The 18,442-nt window shown below is 44.1% G+C and overlaps 2 protein-coding genes across 11 annotated transcripts in view; both read right to left on the bottom strand.

The window, feature by feature from the left end:
• Positions 1-951, bottom strand: part of LOC139059245 (uncharacterized) — a 349,734-nt gene extending 348,783 nt beyond the window's left edge. For all 9 annotated transcript variants that reach the window (XR_011514018.1, XR_011514019.1, XR_011514017.1 and 6 more), the window contains exon 1: positions 583-951. Coding sequence is in view for 3 of the 9 variants with exons in the window: in XM_070537398.1 (XP_070393499.1) it covers positions 583-828 (246 nt within the window). In the remaining 6 variants the exon portion in view is untranslated. The remainder of the gene's footprint in view (positions 1-582) is intronic.
• A 7,265-nt stretch (positions 952-8,216) lies between these two features.
• Positions 8,217-18,442, bottom strand: part of LOC139059241 (mitochondrial glutathione transporter SLC25A40-like) — a 33,417-nt gene continuing 23,191 nt past the window's right edge. The window contains exons 8-9 of one of the 2 annotated variants that reach the window (XM_070537391.1): positions 16,339-16,420; positions 8,217-8,582 (exon numbers count right to left, since the gene is read on the bottom strand). In XM_070537391.1, the coding sequence (XP_070393492.1) occupies positions 8,380-8,582; positions 16,339-16,420 (285 nt within the window). In that variant the 3' untranslated portion in view covers positions 8,217-8,379. Of the gene's footprint in view, positions 8,583-16,338; positions 16,421-17,662; positions 17,912-18,442 lie in introns of those variants that run through there. The other variant, XM_070537392.1, reaches the window with a different exon arrangement.

The raw sequence follows: 18,442 nt of genomic DNA, 5'->3' as shown, positions 1-18,442 counted from the left end.
TAACTTATCAAATATATTTTACTGGCAAGCTGAAAGCTGTCAGCCCCGTTATTACGGGAAACTGGCTCTTTTCCACACGATCACTCCAGAGGCTTTTAGCTCTACTTGCCCCGACTGTGGGGCTGTTAGCTATCTCGCACACATGCTCTGGCGATGCCCCTCGTTACTGGGACCCAATCGCATCACAGAAGAATGGAGCTCTGCCATCCAGAGCTCAGAACTTTCACGTCAAACCTGGGCTATCCAGAGGGCCCATGATGCGGCGGTTAGGCTCGGCCTACCCGTCCCCACGTGGGAGCGGCCCGCAGCTCTGCCCTAGGGCAAAGCTTCTCAGGACCTTGTAGTTAAAGTTATTTGTCTGTCTGTCGGCCGACATTATCCTAACAATGCGTATCGCCGCAATGCATGTTTGAAGTGTAGTGAAGCATTCGAGCACGAAAACTGGATACGATGGAGCTACATAAATACGGCTTTTTTTTTTTTTTTACCGAGGACAGCTGATAGCGTATAGCAAAAGAGCATGAATCTATTATAACGCTGATACTAATAACTTCTACAGGGTTGAAAAACGATGTTACCTACATTGTTTGACGGACAAACGAAGCCACTGCCCACCGTTGACTTTGGGATGTCTAGTTGTCCTACCGTTGCACTCGCCATTGCCGCAGTGCTCGAAAACGTGGAGGAGGCGAGTCCTATCCCGCCGAAGGTTTCTAATGGCACAGACAAGACACGACGAAGTTGGAACTCCGCAGCACTCATGCTTCCAGAAGCTTCGCTTGTTTCTAACCGCAGCAGCGCTGTTTGGAAACAGCGGCAAACACGCATTCGCGGCCGTGTGACGTATACGCCACAATTTTTTCAACAAAGCGCGCACGCCTACGCCCGCACACATTTTATCTACTCAGCACAACGCGCGCACGAAATGCAGAAACCGAACTTCGCTAACGAAATGAGCATATGGGGTTAAGCTCTGCTAAGCCGTACCAGAATTACGCTAATAAGCAAATGTAGAATATTGTCGCAGGTTCTCCAGTGAAAGAGTCGTATCTAATCAGATAGCGCGGCCGCGCGAATGCTGTTGTACATTCTCGAATACGAGCGAGAGCGACAACGCTTTTGAGTGCTCGTGTTCGCCCGATGCAATGCTCCACAAGTCGAGCTAAGTGGACGCGCACAGTCACGCTCTGCTCAATCGGCTTGTTGGTGGAGCCATGGGAAGCGTTCTGCCTTGAGCTGCTGCGTGTGCATGGTCTGTGCGGAACGGACAGTAAGCGCCAAGCTAGCGTTAACATAGTAATTCACTGAGCGCTGACAAACGCCGACGGTTTTCCGTCGGTCTCATTTCGCAATGGTACCCTACACTATACTCCCCGCAATGCCCACACTGTGGAGAGGTAGCTAACCTCTACCACATGGTGTGGGCTTGCCAGTTTAATCCCATAGTTGACCCCATCCCAAATCCCTCAAAAGAGCAGTGGGAGGCTATTCTTCTCAGCGATGATCCTGCCCGTCAGCACTGGCTGGCGGGGAGGGCCAGCGCAGTAGCAGTAACCAGTGGGCTACCGGAATAGGCGGCCCACCCACGAGTTCTACGAATATCCTGCAAATAAAGATGTTTTCAATCAATCAATCATCTCGCGCACCAGTTGCTACGCCTTAAACGCCAGTGGCGGCGCTCCTCGCCCCGCCAGCGTAAGGTCACTAGATAATAATAAAAATAAATTCACGTAGAAACTCTTCGGGGAGTTGTCTAAGTATGCGTAAGCATTGTACCACTTGCTCATGTCGACACAGCCCGGTGTCATTATCAATGTTGTGAAACTTGATACGACCGGTATAAACGACAGCGCTGCGGCGAAATGATGACGCAGACAAACTACTGCAGGTTGTTACGATCCGCCTGCAGGGGTGGCGTCCTTCGGAGAAGCGACCTTCGAACCCTTCCCGGCCGCTGCGACAAGTGGTTTTGGAGAGCCAACAATGCGCGTCTTCGGAGAACTGGCGACGCCAGCAAAGTTACCCGACCATGCACTTCCTTCGGAGAACTGGAGAACACAGCAAAGTTAATCAACCATGCGCCTCCTTCGGAGAGTCGGCGACGCCAGCAAGGCTAGCCACGTTCGGCGGACCAAGTATTCTTGATTCGCTGTCGCCTTCATGGCCTACTTGCAGCAAGAGAGCTGCTGGAATAGGGTGTTTTGCGTTGCGTTTTCACAGGCCCCAGAATTCGTCACAGTCTGCTGACAGTTATGGCGGCTACCTGAGGAGTCAGCTCTGGAATCAAGAGGTGCCCGCTGGGGTCAAGCGTGACAACCTGTCCATGAGGACCTGCTCAACTCAGTGGGTTCTGGGAATCCAAAGTGCGCATGTGAGTGTGTGAGCCCTCCCCGTCAAAGGCGGGTCCACTACGCCTCCAACGACTGTGGACGGTCCAATTGGACGAAGGTTGGACAGCAGTGTTCCCTCATCTAGGGATCTAGGGAGGACAGAGGGTTTTTAAGCAGCAGTTTGTCGGCTGCTAGTGTGCTTAGAGCTTCGTGTCTCATTTGGCAGTCATGTTAAGACTGTTGAAATGTACCTCCTGTCTAAATGTAAAAAGTGTAAATAAATCTCGTACTCCTAGTTAGCGATGAGAGCAAGTTCCTCCCTACAACCATGTCCCAAGCGTGGGTGAGTTGCACGACGGCATCGGCCAGCTACCCCTTATTTCATGCCCGACTACAACCAGTACAACTGGTTACCAGCGGTGGGAAAAACCCTCTCTTCAACGTGTAAACCTTACAAGGTGGCGGCGCCAGGTGCGCTAATGACGTTCCGATCATTATAAGCTGGTATCGCTCTTTGGCATGAAAAAAGCCCGCGAATACACGCAGAATGCCTCGGGCGTCAGTCGCGCGGCAATTTTGCGTGTATTCGTGGGCTTGTTTCAAGCTCGGAAAAACACTTTTATGTACCACGTATTGAGCAACAAAGCTGTATCGGGAGTTTTTCATGTTCTACAATTTTCTTGCCGACATTTTTCATCTAATTGTAATATTTGAGCAGTTGACTAATTTTTTTTTGTATATATACTGCAGCCCAACTGGGCAATTGCAGGAGTGGGGGTTGAAAAGCAGAACAATGACGAATGATAGAGGCAATATGAACAATACAGACCAAATTAAAATGCTAACTACCTATTCAACAGCCGCTAAAGATAAGTTTAAAGGAAGACAATGGGTAGGACCAGGAAAGGGATCCAGTACTCAATTACACAGAGAAAGAAGCTGTGTTTGAATATGACCGTAAGGGCAAAATAAGGCGCGATGTTTAGGTGAAGGCGACTTACAGTATTAAATGGTTCAGCAGGAGTTAGATAATTATCTGAAGCAATTCAGCAAGAGGACGTAATAATGCAAGGCAGAAACATTAGTGATTGCGTGCGTAGGCGATCTGAGGGAGGTTGCAAGCCAACCAAGCCAGTATTAATTAATAATTATGTAATTAGGCGGAATGCAAAAACTAATCTGAGTACCTCCAAGAGACGGCGAACAACATTGTTTTGGCTCTGTCCAGCTACGTGGCATTCGCATACTTTAAATTTAATATCTTGGTGCATGACAGTTGGGAAAGAAAAGGAGCTAGCCAACTAACAATTATTTCTAATGGTATGGATAGAGAATGAATATGTTGCTGTATGTTCACCTAGCTTAAACTGCTTTGCGTGCTTTTTGACCCTGGAAAAAACCTGCAGACTTCACTGACCCCTCCGGCAGTCTTTCATCAACGGCGTGTGAAATACACGTGAATGATGTGTGCCTCATCTCAGTATTGCATATCTTTTCAGTAGGCAATGCTAACTCCTGAAAAGAAAAAAAGGAACTCTTCTAGTTTACAACCTTTATTAGTGATGGAAACATCGCAACTTGCGTGCAGAGGTCGTAAATATGTATAATTCACTCAGTAATCAAAATGAGGCTAAGTCGAATTCACTCAAGATCAGAATCATAACAAGCATGCTCGGCAGCGCTTATACCCGGACTCACATTCATTAATGAGAGAGAGAGAGAGAGAGAGCGAAAAGACTCGCCATCCTGGCCCGGGCCTGCGACAGTAGATGTCCAGTGAAGCTGTTGAAAACCACCACTGCAACTGCTGAGGGGGATATAAAATGCTTTATTGCGTTACAGTAATACCGGTAATGGTAATTCAAAGTAATGGGAGAAATGGTAATTTTGAAAGCATGCTGGCGCAGGTCGTATTGCCGTTTCTTTTTCTCTTTGCCGCTTCTTGTATTCACGCCGCTCTTCAGGAGTCTTAACAATGCGTTGCCTACCTATACCGGTGACATAACAAAAATGAACTCAATTGCTAAGCTGGTTCTTTTATATACGAAAGGCCAGTGACGTCACCCCCACGTCGCAAGCGGCCGACCCCGCTAATTCTTGCACAACTGTAATCTTTACCGGGAAACGTATTCGAGAAGCACTACGTGGTTCGAATTGTTATCAGGAGCAATTTATCATCAATTGTGTGGTTCGGATGCTTTTGTACTTGTTCTTTATTGAAACAATGCTGTTCTGTACGTTGTATACATTATTAGAAAGAACATATGCACTTTTCGCTTCAGTTCTTTCAGTGCTTGAAGCCTGCCTAATCTCCACCGTGGATGAGCCCAGTATTACAAACCCTGCGGGTTCTGCTCACATTTTTAAAGACGGGTGCAGACACGAAAAATGCCAACCAACGAGCGGCTAATAGCTTCGCTGTAAAAAATGAGGCTGCAGTTTCGCCGGAAAGGCTAAGCAGTATTAGTAACAGCTGCGCCTGAAGAAAATTCGCGTGATCTTAAAGAATTGTTCACTGAAGTGACAGCCTTATATGAGTAGTTACAAGACATACAACCGAGAGACTGGCGTCTCTCGGTAGTGTAATCTTACTTCGTGTAAATGTCTTATACTTTGCTATCATTAAATGTTATATATATTGTTATAAATATATATATATATATATTGTAAGCATTTATGCGGACTTCATCTTCGTCTGTAAAATATCATCATCAATCATCGGCTCGTGTTTCTTTTTGCGTCGGCGCCATTTTTCCTCCTTGGAATAAAGCGTCGTCTCGACCGTGGTATTTCAAGTCGCAGTGGCGCTTTAAGATCCCTTCGACCTCAACTCTCTTCAAAATCTCTCCTGGAGCTCCGCTGGACTCTGGTGTTTGCAATAGCAGAGCCATGCATAATATTTATGTAGCACATATCGAGCAAGAGAAAGCTGTATTGAGAGTTTTTCATGTTGCTCTAAATTTTCTCATAGACACTTTTCATCTAATTATAATAATTAAGTTGGAAAATTAAGGCTAATTATCTAATTAGGCAGAATGAAAAAAATAATCTGAATATCTCCAAGCGACGGCAAACATTACCTTAGTTCTGTCCAGCTATGTGGCATTTGCATATCTTTAATGTTAGGTTCAAGTTACATGGAACATCCTGTATACCACCCATAGGAGCCCATTTATACCTATTGTGTTCTTCGTGTCACGTGTTACAGACTAGCTGTAGGGCTACTTCTGCTGTACAAGACCTCTTACAACCAAGAGACTGGCATCACTCGGTAGTGTAATCTTACTTCGTGTAAATGTCTTATACTTTGCTATCATTAAAAGTTATATATATATATATATATATATATACTACAATGCTTATGCCCTACAATGCTTATGCATAAAATAGAGCTATAGCGTGTCCAGTAGTCTGGTAAACGCAAGCAGACTGGGCGTTTTGTCGTATGGGCGAGGCCATAAACGTGAGCAGCCGGCGCGGTGCAGCTTCCTGGTGGCGCCGTGCTGAACCAGACAAACACAGAGCTAATGTTACTGTAACCAAGTGCATTCTACTTCACTAGTGCTGTAAATTTTCGGCAGTGGCGTAATTGTGACGACGGTTGTGTTTAAACGTTTAAAATGTTCTACACTTGGTTACCGTAATATTAGCTTGCATTTGTGTGGTTCAGCTTTACACCACCACTCCGGTTGCTCACATTTATGCCCCCGCTTACGTGTCTGCGTTTACTGGACTCGCTAAATGTCCCTAATGGCATCGTATGACTCCATTTAATACACTAGATAGATTTACTTCAAAATATTGGAAGAAAATCGGGAGCAACACTTAAGACTGCTTACGTGTGGGAATATGAAAGCACTATACCACTTGTAGACTTCGGAACGTCTTGAACGCGCTCATTTTATACACTCATGACGTGGCGCCACCTCCACCCCATAGCCTGCGCTATCACGTGCCCTACAACGCATGGAACAGGCCACACCTTTGATTGGCCAGACTATTGCACACACGAACACACGCACACACGCACACACGAAGCACACCTTTAGTCCAGGGCTGGGCAGATACTTTGCAACTGTATCATGTTAGGACACAAGATATTCGGGCAACAAGCATTTGAGATAGCCACAAGACATCACCGCAATTTTCATATCTGATACGGCACTTTCCATTTGTATCTTAAGATATTTCGATACATTCACAAATTTATTATAGATTGATATATTGCAGCAGCTAATGCGTATAGACAAAAATGTTTGCTTGCCAGTTTAACTCCGACCAACCTTGTTTCATTTGAATGAAATGTTCGTATCTCAAAATTGTTCTTTTTTGCTTAAAGCATAATAATTTAATTGTGAAACAATTTATTAGGGTTGCTTTAGCTACTTAACACGAAAGCTCTTTATACGATACCCTGCCAGCATTTTTTGCTTGTCGCTTTTGTAATTGATGAGAGTCGCTGCTCTGCTTGCGGACCAGCTACAGGGTCGCCATCTAATCACAAGGATGTCAGTAAGAAGCCTGTGCACGATGGCATGAATACAGCATTCTTGCATTCTCCAGACTTTGTAACAAAGCACCATGCAAAAGAAACTTCGATAACGACACAATAGCAGCATCAAAATTTGCGCAAAATGTGCCGCACGCTTAGCCTATGTAGCCCAGTACGGTGGCAATGAGGAAGTCTCATGGTGCCAATACAACTAAGAACAAAAATTCAGGAAAAGAAAAGGCTGGTTGTGTGCAGATGTTCGCACGCTTATTTTTTTTTTTGTCAAGCCGGCGAGACAGCCGCCCCATGAATCTGCTCCACCAATAGGGATGCACAGACCTCATCGCCTGCCCTCGCTGGAAGGCTCTGGTGGAAAGATGAATGTCGCTGCCTTTAGTTTTATTCAGGTGGCTTAGCGACAGCAGGATCAATTTGAGAAGCAGAGTTCAGTCAACATTTAGGGTTTCGCACAGTGAGGTTGCGACAGCCCCCTCCCCCAATCTCTTGTATTTTAAAATACCCTATACATATTTTCATGTGTCGGAAATACAGATGCTGATACATGTCTTGCCAGATATATCACGATACAGATAAAAGATCCCCCAAAAGTATCTAAGATAGTATCTAAATACATGTATCTTTGATACTGCCCAGCACTCCTTTAGCCAACCAGAACTGAAAAGCTGCCATGGCGTCAGGGAAACATACTCGTCTCACACCCTAGAGGCCTGGGTTCCATTCCCCTCCCAAACCAAAATGTACCACACTTTCTTTCCAAGGCCACCAATTTACTTTGTTTACAGGTACCTCTCCAAGAAATTTGACGTCAATCCGAGCATTTTTGACGTGTTTTTACTCCTTGCGCCGTCAGCCATTTTTGGTACCATCTTTTGATCATGCTGATGGCGGCGGATTTTCGCGTTATGGAACATATAATGCTTTTGCATAAAAACGTACCTACTGTTGATCGCTTTTTATGACATTTACCTCAGGGAAAAAGCTGCTGTTTCTCCACTAATCTTTCCTCATCCCGAGCCATGAAAATATACACAGCAAAACTAGGAACAGTGAGGGGGGGGAGGGGGATTTCGCATTAGATTTTAAATTATAAACTGTTTAACATAAAGAGTCCAGAGGACATGGCAATAAACAAATGGAAGAAATAAGTGAGGCTGTGTATTACAGTAAAACAGTGCCTCAGAAAAATACTATTTCGTTTATTTGCTATACAATCCATTTCAATCATTTCACTGAACAGTGTAAAGACGGATCCACAGAACCACAATGCAACAGTAGCGATAAGAAAGAGAAAGGTCTGCAAAAAAGGAAATCGGTGTTTTTTCGCTAGGCGCTTCAAGAACTCCCAAAAGCTGTAGACACGAACCAAACAGAAGGACAAGTATAAAAAGCAGCTTCTTTAATTCACCGAGTAGTCCGGCATGCAGAGCTGCCCCGACAATGCCTCTGGAAACACCATAAGGTGCACACTCTGACACCATGCACGCTATGTACACCATGAGCACAGCCCAGGAGAGCGAAGCTCACAAGAATTGTCACCTACAGACTCGAGCCAGTGCCACCTCTGCGGGCAGCATTCTTCTGTCGGAAGAACTTCTTGCCGAACTCATACGTGCTGATCATAATGGCACATGCGGGGGCCACCTTTGACACACGTGGCACAATACCAGCAAACAGGCTGCGCAGGCCCTGGGTTTGATAAAGTTCTCTCATCACAGTCAGTGTGCTTGAAGGCTTCTTCTCTGAAGGTACAAAAAAAAGAAAGACATTGCACTAATTGTTAGTTTTAATGCAAATGATGCATGCTTTTGTTTGAAAGGGATGTTTCAGTGGTGACGAAACAGCATGTATACGTTCTCCGCTAAATTGAGTACTACGAGCGACACTTATTATCCACACTTCACACTTCCACAGGCATGACTATGCTGTTATCATTGTCTTTCTTAGGTAGCGTTGGCAAGCAGGTTTAGGTTTTCGCACTTATTCTAAGAAAACTGTACGAGCGCACGCACACGCACGCACGCACGCACGCACGCACGCACACACACACACACACACACACACACACACACACACACACACCACACAAAGCAATTTCAATTCGCTTAGCTTTTGCAATGCATTCCAGCTTTGATTTGGAATTTTGTGCTTGAGAGCACTTTCTCTGCAAAAAGTGGATACCTGTGGTTTGCAGCCGACAGACAGTAGCAAGGTGTAGTATTCCAGTGTAATGTGAGGTGCTGCTCATCTTGCAGATGCTACATCTCCACACAAAAGGAAGCACTGTGTCATAGAAGCTAGCAGAAACAGATGCAGCATTCTACCGCCCACACAGTTCCCTATGGTACTGTACTGTGAAGCTCAGCAAACTTCAAAAAAGATGAACAGCTCATCTCTCATTTGCTTGCTCTTTTAATGATGTGGGCTGAACCTGGACCCCTATCCATGCAATACATACTAATATTTCCAACCTGGAAAACACAAATCCCGCTATACAGTGCTATTACTTATTGCCATCAAACATTTTCTTTCCGTACTAAAGAGTGTTACGATAAACGATAAGACAGTGCCTGTTGCTGTTTTATGCAGGGTGCTCACGGCCTCATGAGAATGCAGGACAACCTTATACTGTATACAGAATCTAGCTGAAGCTAAACTTAGTGATGACATCAAGACTTTATTTTCCCATGTTCTGGAGAAACCTCTTCATCCCCTCAGCACCATGTAGAAGACGCCTCCATACCATCCTCAGACAAATGGTCTTACTGAATGCTTCCACCAATGTTTCTCGAATATTTTCTATGCATTATACTCACAGAATGAAATGTGAGAGGAACATTTTGAAGAGAACATCAAATAAGCAATTGCTCGAGGTCGATGTCACCTCACTATACATTTGATTCTCAAAAGTGGTAGGAACTCTGATCTAAGTTCAAGAGCCAAATATCACACAAACTCGAGAAGGCAGAAACAAAGGTATGCACATTAGTTAGCCCTAAATTGATGTGTTTCAATTTGCAAGTGAGGTACATCAGCCCAGATCACATTAATCGGAATCCTTTCATCACTTTCGCTTATACATTATAATATTGCAGTTTAATGCATCGCTGGTCATATTCCTTTCTTTCTTATCTCAGGCAATGCTCCCTTATCCACCTTTGATGCCATGTACCTAACCACTTCCACACCTCTGAATGCCTGATCTTTCACATCACTTTGCTTCACAAGTAACCTAGGTCTCCCGCAAACAAGCTGGGCCAGTAAGATGCAGTCCAGGCCATTATGCCACTATGGTGAAGAAAAATGTCTTGTTTCATTATGACCTGGTGACAAAGTCTATGGACCCCAGCTTGCACCCATGGCTCACGTGAAAAATGTCTTCCTTGATTTATTCGTCCGTACGTCATCAATGACCAAACTTCTGTCACAAACTATCATGTCGCCCCACATTAGCTGCAACTACGTCTTCATATAGGCAAAAAAAAAGTCCCAAAATGACGCGGCAACATTGCAATAGTCATAAAGACTGTGCACATACAACACAACCTCACAGCGATACTGTAAAACTTCGAAATTTTGCAGCCACAACTGTTCACCAATCAGGAACTTTGAGCATATTTGTGGCTAAAATTGGTTATTTCGGGCTGGTGCCATAATGCTCACTTGGGCCACAAAGGCTCCTTCGGTTTCTTTTTTCACCTTTCTGCCTATTTGAAACAGTGCAGTCTGTTTTTCTATGTGGAACTTCAGCCGCAGTGCTATCTGTTGCATGCCAGCATCACTGTCAGTTACTTCTGCTGAATACTACTGCCGAGGATTGACGGCTGGCTGTCAATCCTCAGCAAGAGCTATCCAAGCAATGAGCATTGTAAGCGCTCTGTCGCAGCACCGGGCGCGTCTGGTATTCTGGTAAACACAGGTGAGCTGGCCGTTTTGACGAATGGGTGGAGGCATAAACGTGAGCTGCCTGCACGACAAAGAAACCTGGTGATGCACAGCTCAACCAGACCAACAAAGAGCTAATATTACTGCAACCAAGTGTAAAACATCTAAAACATTCATTTTTGTATTTTATTTATGACATACTGCAGGCCGTAAGGTCCAAGCAGGAGTGGAATACAAAAATATAACAATGTTAAATTGCAACATCCAAATTCTAGCAACACGAGTAGTAGGAAATAACTCGTAGCAATATTAATATCAGCTAAACAACATCGTCAATCTTAATAGAATCCACACAGTAAGCCAGCAAAGAGTTCCAATCAGTGATTGGCTGAGGAAAGAAAGAATGCTGAAATAAATTAGTCTTAGCAAAGTACGGGGCAAGAGAAAGGTGGTGGGAACATCGGGTTTGTCTAGTTGTCGATAATGCTATGTACGGTGAGGAATTTAATCCAAGTTTCTGGTTAATTACCAAATATAAACATTTCAAACAAAAAAATTTGTGGTGGGACTGAAGGTTTGGGATTAAATTCGCTTGCATTAGTGCTGAGACAGAAACGGTTCAACTGTACTACGAAAAAATGAAACGGACAGCTTTCCTTTGGATTTCCTCAAGTACCTTTATGTTAGTAATAGTATGTGGGTCCCAGACAATGCACACATATTCCAATTTAGGCCTTATAAAGGTTTTGTATGCTGGTCCTTTAACCTGGATTGGTGTATCCTTTAGTTTATGGCATAACAAGCAAAGTTTACGTAAGGCAGAGGAGCAAGTATTAATGTGCGTGTTCCAGCTTAAGTTGATTGTTATTGTCACACTAAGATACTTATATTCATTTACTTCTGTAATTAGTCCTGAACACAAAGAAAAATAATTTAAATGGATTGAGTTTTCCGGTAATGCGTAGTAGAACTGTCTTTTACAAGTTTAGTTTCATACCCCATCTATTGCTCGACATAAGAACTTCGTTAAGGGTCGTGTTTAGTACAACCTGTTCATCAGCTGACTGGATCTCATTGAAGATAATACAGTCATCCGCATACATGCAGGCGGATCTGCACAGGTTTATTAATCACACGGGCAATGTCGTTACAGTAGAACAGAAATAGCAGCGGCCCAAGCACACTGCCCCGAGGGACACCAGATGTGACGGGAAGGTCACAAGAATCTTCACCGTTTATAGATACATATTGCGTACGCTGTTTTAAATACGTTGAAACCCAGGCAATAAGAAAATCGGGCAGTTTTATAATCTGAAGTGAAAAAGACAATATGTGCGTAATTATGCTACTGTCAAAATTTACACTAGCAGCAAAGTAGAATACACTTGGTTACTGCTATATTATCTCTGTAACTGTCTGGTTGAGCTCTGTGCCACCAGGTGGCTGCACCCTACAGGCCACTGACGTTAGCACCTCCACGCACCAAGAAAAACGCCCAGTCCACCTGCATTTACCGGAATGGTGAACATGTTAAAACTCTCTATTGTGGTAGTAATCCTCTGATGAGAAGTGACGGTTGCAAATACGTAGATTCTGGTGTCGATCAGATACTGACAGCCCGGTGCACTGCAGTCACTCCGCTTGCCTGTTGCCTTGCAAAGGGACACGATGTCCTAGCTTGATGTGTCGCCAATCGCTAGAATTGCAGCCCACATCGCAACTAGGGCGATTCATGGTGCGCACAGAAAGGAACCTTGAGACCAACACTAACCACACAGCTCACGTCAGCATGGAGCATGCTGCAACACATCCAGATTACACTTGCTGTGTACTGGAAGTGTTTGAGTGTAGTGATAAATTGTCATTGTGTATTCTTTTTCTGTTACTTTTTTATACACACATATTAACCATTCCAACTATTACGAACAATGTGTGTTCACCTTAAAGTTGAAAAACTATTGGTGACGGAATGTGGGTGGCTAACTGGATAGCTCGCCCCACTGATGTCATGTGCGCCTGCTGCGTAGATGTTGACAGGTCGGCTGAAAACTCAGGAGAATAGCACTGCTGCGATCGGTAGTGATGCACATTTTTAAAATCTTGTAAGAAATTACACACTTTACGCGGAGCGCATAAATGTGTCAATGATCAGAATGTCCTACCCTAACAACTCAGTATGCTTATACGAAATCGTAAAAATTGTTTCAGGGTCCCTTTAAACAAGCCCACATGGTCAAGATTAATCTGGTATCCAGCATTGCGACCTATCTCATAGCCCCAATGTCGCTTTGTGGCTTCAAACCCATGAATAAATAAACAAAACATTCCCGGTAGTCATAATGTGGACTTCTGGATTTTTAACACACTGTGCACAAGCCTAGTCATTTGCAAGTAAAAGTGCACACAACAGTTTTGCCAGTGCTGCTGACATGTCCCAAAGACATGTTTGATGAAAGGTGCAAGTTGATCCCATAGCTTGGCTTTAAAGTTCTCCTGCTACCTCTGCTGTATCAATGCTTCCATTGCAGGAATCATCTGTTCCTCCACATGAATCTTTGAGAACACTCGCATGATTTAAACTTCTCTAGGGACATTCCCATGCGTTAAGTGATGTTGCTGGCTTTTCACTGTATCAGCTCAACACTTCTCAGAGGCAGCTGTACTGTTCAGCAACAAAATTTGTGACCCTGTGCATTGTGACCCCGTGCATAAGTCCAGCCCAAGAAGCCACGGTAACACTCACAACAGTCTTTACAGCCAAGCTCATGCTTTAAAACACACCACTCGCTGCCTTTGCCATTTGTAGATTCTCAGCTCATTCACATCGAGGTGTTAAGCAGTGGCAGGATTTCCAAGCCGCTCAGCCATAAAAATCAATCTCCTTTTGAAGCAGCCATCATACTGAACATGATTTATTGCCATCATGTAGAGGTGAATAGTTAAGAGAAACCAGAATCACAGTAAACAATGCCACGAGAATCAACATGAAATGACAGAAACAAATAAAAAGAAACTATGTTTTGACTTTAGATGGAGCTCGACATGGATTCAATAGTGCAAATAACATATTTTGTCAACATAAGACCACAAAAATGCAGGAACTCAAAGCGAGTGAGTTACTTCAATATAGGCGTACTACTGCCCTGCTACTGCCAACCAAATCCAGTACGGTATATGCTCGTTACGACGGACCTGCATACAACAGACTTTCGGATATAATGGACCATATTTCAGCCTTGTTTTGGTCTGCCTATTTTATTATTGCAACAAAGTTCACTTTTAACAGACTGCGCTGAAACGAGCTATCGGCTACGGTGGACGAAATTAGTGGCAATTTCTGTCAAAATAGGGTGTATAAAACGCACTTTTGACATGTTGACACGAGCTGGTAACTGACATGCGAGGGTCAGCCGGTGATTGCGGCTCAATATCTTGCGTGCGAGGGAGAGAAGAAACTGGGGCAGAAGCGGGCTGTCTTTCCCGTGCGAGGCATGAGGGGGGGGGGTGAGGGAAAGTGTGGGGGGGGGGGGTCTCTACTCCGGTGGTTACTGTTAATGGCGTGGCTGCGCAGGCGTTGTATTTTGAAAGCGATCTGCAATGTGACCAAAGTGCACGCCTGTGCAGGCCTCATTTTCAAAGCGATCTGCGATGTGGACAAAGTGCGCCCAGTGCCGGTAGCTTCGTATGCGCTGTGCTTTCGACATTTACGTCGTGTTGAAGTGAGAGACAGCACAAAGGTCAATTTGCTCACTGCTGCCGCCGCCCTTATCTTGCTTAATTTGCTATCGCAATCAACGCTTTGCATTTCAGGAGAAACTGTGACTTTTTGGTTTGTTTTTTACTTTGGATGTTCATCACTCACTCTTTGCAATGAAGTTGTTAGACGTTGCGACGAAAGTTTCGGAATTGAGGCGTCTTGGATATTACGGACTTCGGATAAAAGGGACATTTTTTGTCGGATTATCAGGGTCCATTGAAACGAGATTTGACTGTATTTGATTATATAGTAAAACTTCCAGAAAATGTACCTGCCTGAAACATATTAATGGCTAAGACGCAGTTTCGATGGACTGCTGACCTAGTATCCATAGCACCTAATGTATTGGCTTAGCGGTTAGTCATAGCGGCTTATCGTTTGTTATGTAGAGGCTAAATATAGCACCTTGACTCAGCTTGTAGCTAACGCTTCACTGCACTCCTGAAGATATTCTACCTTTACGTAAACCTCAGAGCCCACCTTCAGTGCGGGCACGGTGATGCATATGCGAAGGTGCGCAGTGTACAGTACATATAAATTGGCAGTAAGTCTATTGCTGGTCGCAAGCTAGTAATTTCTTTAGCACAAGCACTGAGCATGTGCTGTCTCTCTTGCCTGAAGGCCTAATCCATCCCCTAAGACAAAGCCTGTTCTTCTAACTAGAAAGCTTCTGCCTTTGCAGCCTATACAGATAAGCATCAGAAATGCATGGAGGTGTGGTGGCAGCCCCGGCAAAACCAGTCACTGGCGAGTGCAGCTGTATCACATACTATCACTGCCAACATTATTGTGGTAAGCATCTTCACTTGTTTGCCTGGCAGTGTGTGTGGCACAGTTTTTAGCAGTGTTAGAAGTGTACAGCATAATTTTGTCACCTCTTTGATTGGGACTAATCCAAATGTACACGGCTTACAGAAATGAAAGCAGCCCCCAGTGGCTGCATTGGCTCAACAAGCTATGAGCTACACGAACATGCATGGGCAAGAGTGGTGTGGGTACAAAGACCGCTGGACAAATGCTTGAATGAAACACAGGAGCAGCCAGTCGGCCAACAAACATGTGTACAGCAATTGTGCTGGCAAAAGAAGACTGTGTGCTTAGTACATAATGCGCACACCAACTACACAGGATGATCGGCACGGCTAGGCAGTGGGTATCCCATTTCAAAGAAGAAGTGCCAGTTCTCACCCTCCAGCAGGTTGTGGTACAAGAACGCTCACATGTGCATTGGGAAAAGCTCGACAAGTTGAAGCATTGTCCACTCTGCCACTGTTCTCCCTGCCGAAGTTTCAAACTGCTTATTGCCTGACCTCTATTCACCTCTGCGAAAGAGCTGGAAATGTTTTACAGTACTTAGGAAAAACAAAACCTCTCAGTGAGTATTTTACACAATGCTTACTGTGGCGTTGCATTTGTTTTGGGGTGCAGTGGTACATGAAAGAGTTTTGGCGGCGACACACGTGGTGAGACGCAAATTGGTAATAGCCGGTTAGGGCATTTTGTGCCTAGTTTTGTTGCATTCCTACAAGGTATGCAACATCAAGGTGCTACTTCAAGGAAGGACTGACATACTAGATGTAAAAAAATTAACTTGCATAAAATATTTGCCTGAAAAAATGACAAGCACTACTTGATTTTCAGAATTCAACAAATTAACTTTTTAATTGATTGCTTTTGGGCAGATGCTGCAACCAAAGAAATAAAGGCTATCACTGCTCAAGGCATGCTTATTTAGTAGAACTCATGAGACTAGCACAATAGTTTTGAGAGATTTGTCTCCACACTGTACTATGAAATACATTGGCATTCCGAGAGTTTTGTTCAGCTATGCAAGAAAAGCCTCAGGAGAAGCTCACCTTTCAATATTTCCATTTCACCGAGCTCTATCTGCCTGTGAGTCTTGACAACATCAAATGGCAAAGTGACCAAAGCAGCAGCCTGGAGGAAAAGACAGAAGCAAGAACAAAGGTAAGTTACAATAAAAAATTACACAATGAGTTTGCCCCCACAAGTTGCTCCCACAAAATGCCCACCTTGATAATAGAAAAATATCAAGTTGGGCATATGTTATGACTAAGTTTGACAACCTATAACTTCGCTTCAAGATGGCCTAAAACGATTTATAGCTTACGATGCACCTTGAACATTCAGAATCGATTCAGTGTGCTGTATGTTACCATGCAAGTTGTTGTTAATTAGCTAATTAGGCCCTAAACAAAGAGCATCCTGTCTTGGATATCATTAAAAAAATATTTATCATAGAAAAAAATTATTTCATTTTCGAGATCAGTTGGTGAAAATACATTAACAGTGCAAATTTTATTCAAATGGTTAAAAAAATAAAAGTTTCTCGAAGTGCCTTGCCCCCTTAAAGGGGCCCTAAAGCACTTTTTTACTAGTCATAAAATGGCCTCACTAATGATGGACGTCGTCTCCTGAATCTCATGCAGCAAGAATTTTTTTAATCCTTCAACTTTTAAGTGGATTTATCCCACCAAAATCTGGCGTTATCTTTATTTTTGCTTCTACTAGCACGCTGGAGGCTACGCAGTGGAGTAGCCTGGAGGGCAATGCCCTGCCCAAAGGTTGAGTCTTGCGACATCGAAAAAGTTCATCTCGACACACTGCAAGAGCCAGGCAGACTACACTACACAGCACGCTGCTGCTATTTCGGAGGCAACGGACAGCAGATACAAAGATGAAAAGTTTTTCAGCCTTTTTGAGGTCACACACATATATTCATTTAATTTATTGAACTCAAATTTAGTAATTGGGTATTACTGGTTTGTATAACATATGCATCACGTATTACTACCGTCTATGCTTTCGTCCTGTCCTTTGCACTGCTTTTAACCCCTTCATCACGAACCAACCAGCCCAATTCAGCACACTCCTACTAAGAATGTTTTGCGATCAGGAAATCAGCCAATAGCGTTGGTAAGTCCAGCTGCTAGCTATGAGGTTGCATGATGACGCTGCAAAAGCGTGAACAAGTGATTTTTCGTTGCTTTTGACAAGAGATTATAAATTTTCTGCTGCATGCAGGGCAGTAATATTTAGTTCCAGGTTCACGGCAGCCTTTATGACAGATCGTCAACATTTTCTTACTATGTCAAAAAGTGTTTTAAGGCCCCTTTAGGCTACAATAAGTGCTCATATAATAAGGCATTTGCCTAAGTGCAAGTTTGCCAACAATTACCAATGCCCATACTTCCCCTGGAAGACAGAGGTGTCATCATGTATCAGGTCACCAGCACCATAAGGCGCTCGCGATGCCTGCAACATCTGCAAGATTGCCCCTCGCTCGCCATTTTTTTGTGATGGTTCAGTGGTCAGGTAGCCAAGGTGCCCAGTACTCTTGCATGGTGAAGTGCCACTACAGTGACAAAAACACTTGGGGCCTGCAGCCGGCTTCTTAGTTTTAGCTTCCTGGGTAAAAGGTATGAAAGGGAACGTAGGCAAGCAAGGATAACCGCTGTCCGCAGAATTCAGTAAGTCGGAATGCGAATGGTTGCCATTTGCGGCACCACTACTGCTTCACTTTCTGGCTCAGGCACGACAGTCTGCTCATGACCAAGAGAATATCACTGCAGATCTACTTTGACATGGCTTTAGTGACGCCATGATCACCGTGAGACACACACTGTGTATTCTTGTGTTTATATGACAGCGCATGCTTGATCGCTAACATTTCTGTAGTAGCAAGTTGCAAGTAGCTGAATGCTTTAGCACAGGTGTATGATTAGGTAGCACATTTTTAAAATGTATGCGGACCGTACTGCATGGCATCTTGACTCCACGAGTCGTGTTGCGAGAGTAGGGCAGCACCAGTTTGAATCACTTTAACTCTTGGTCGTTCTTTAATACTGGTGAACACGGGCACTTTGGATTGTGATCAAGCCTGATACGGATAAAAATTTTTGGTTGCAGTCAAGAATGGTAGCTGTTGCATGGTCTAAC

The sequence above is a fragment of the Dermacentor albipictus genome, chromosome 4 (assembly GCF_038994185.2).
Source record: "Dermacentor albipictus isolate Rhodes 1998 colony chromosome 4, USDA_Dalb.pri_finalv2, whole genome shotgun sequence".
NCBI classification, from domain to species: Eukaryota; Metazoa; Arthropoda; class Arachnida; order Ixodida; family Ixodidae; genus Dermacentor; species Dermacentor albipictus.
The sequence above is the reverse complement of the archived record's forward strand: the minus strand, read 5'-3'. Positions and strand labels throughout refer to the sequence as shown.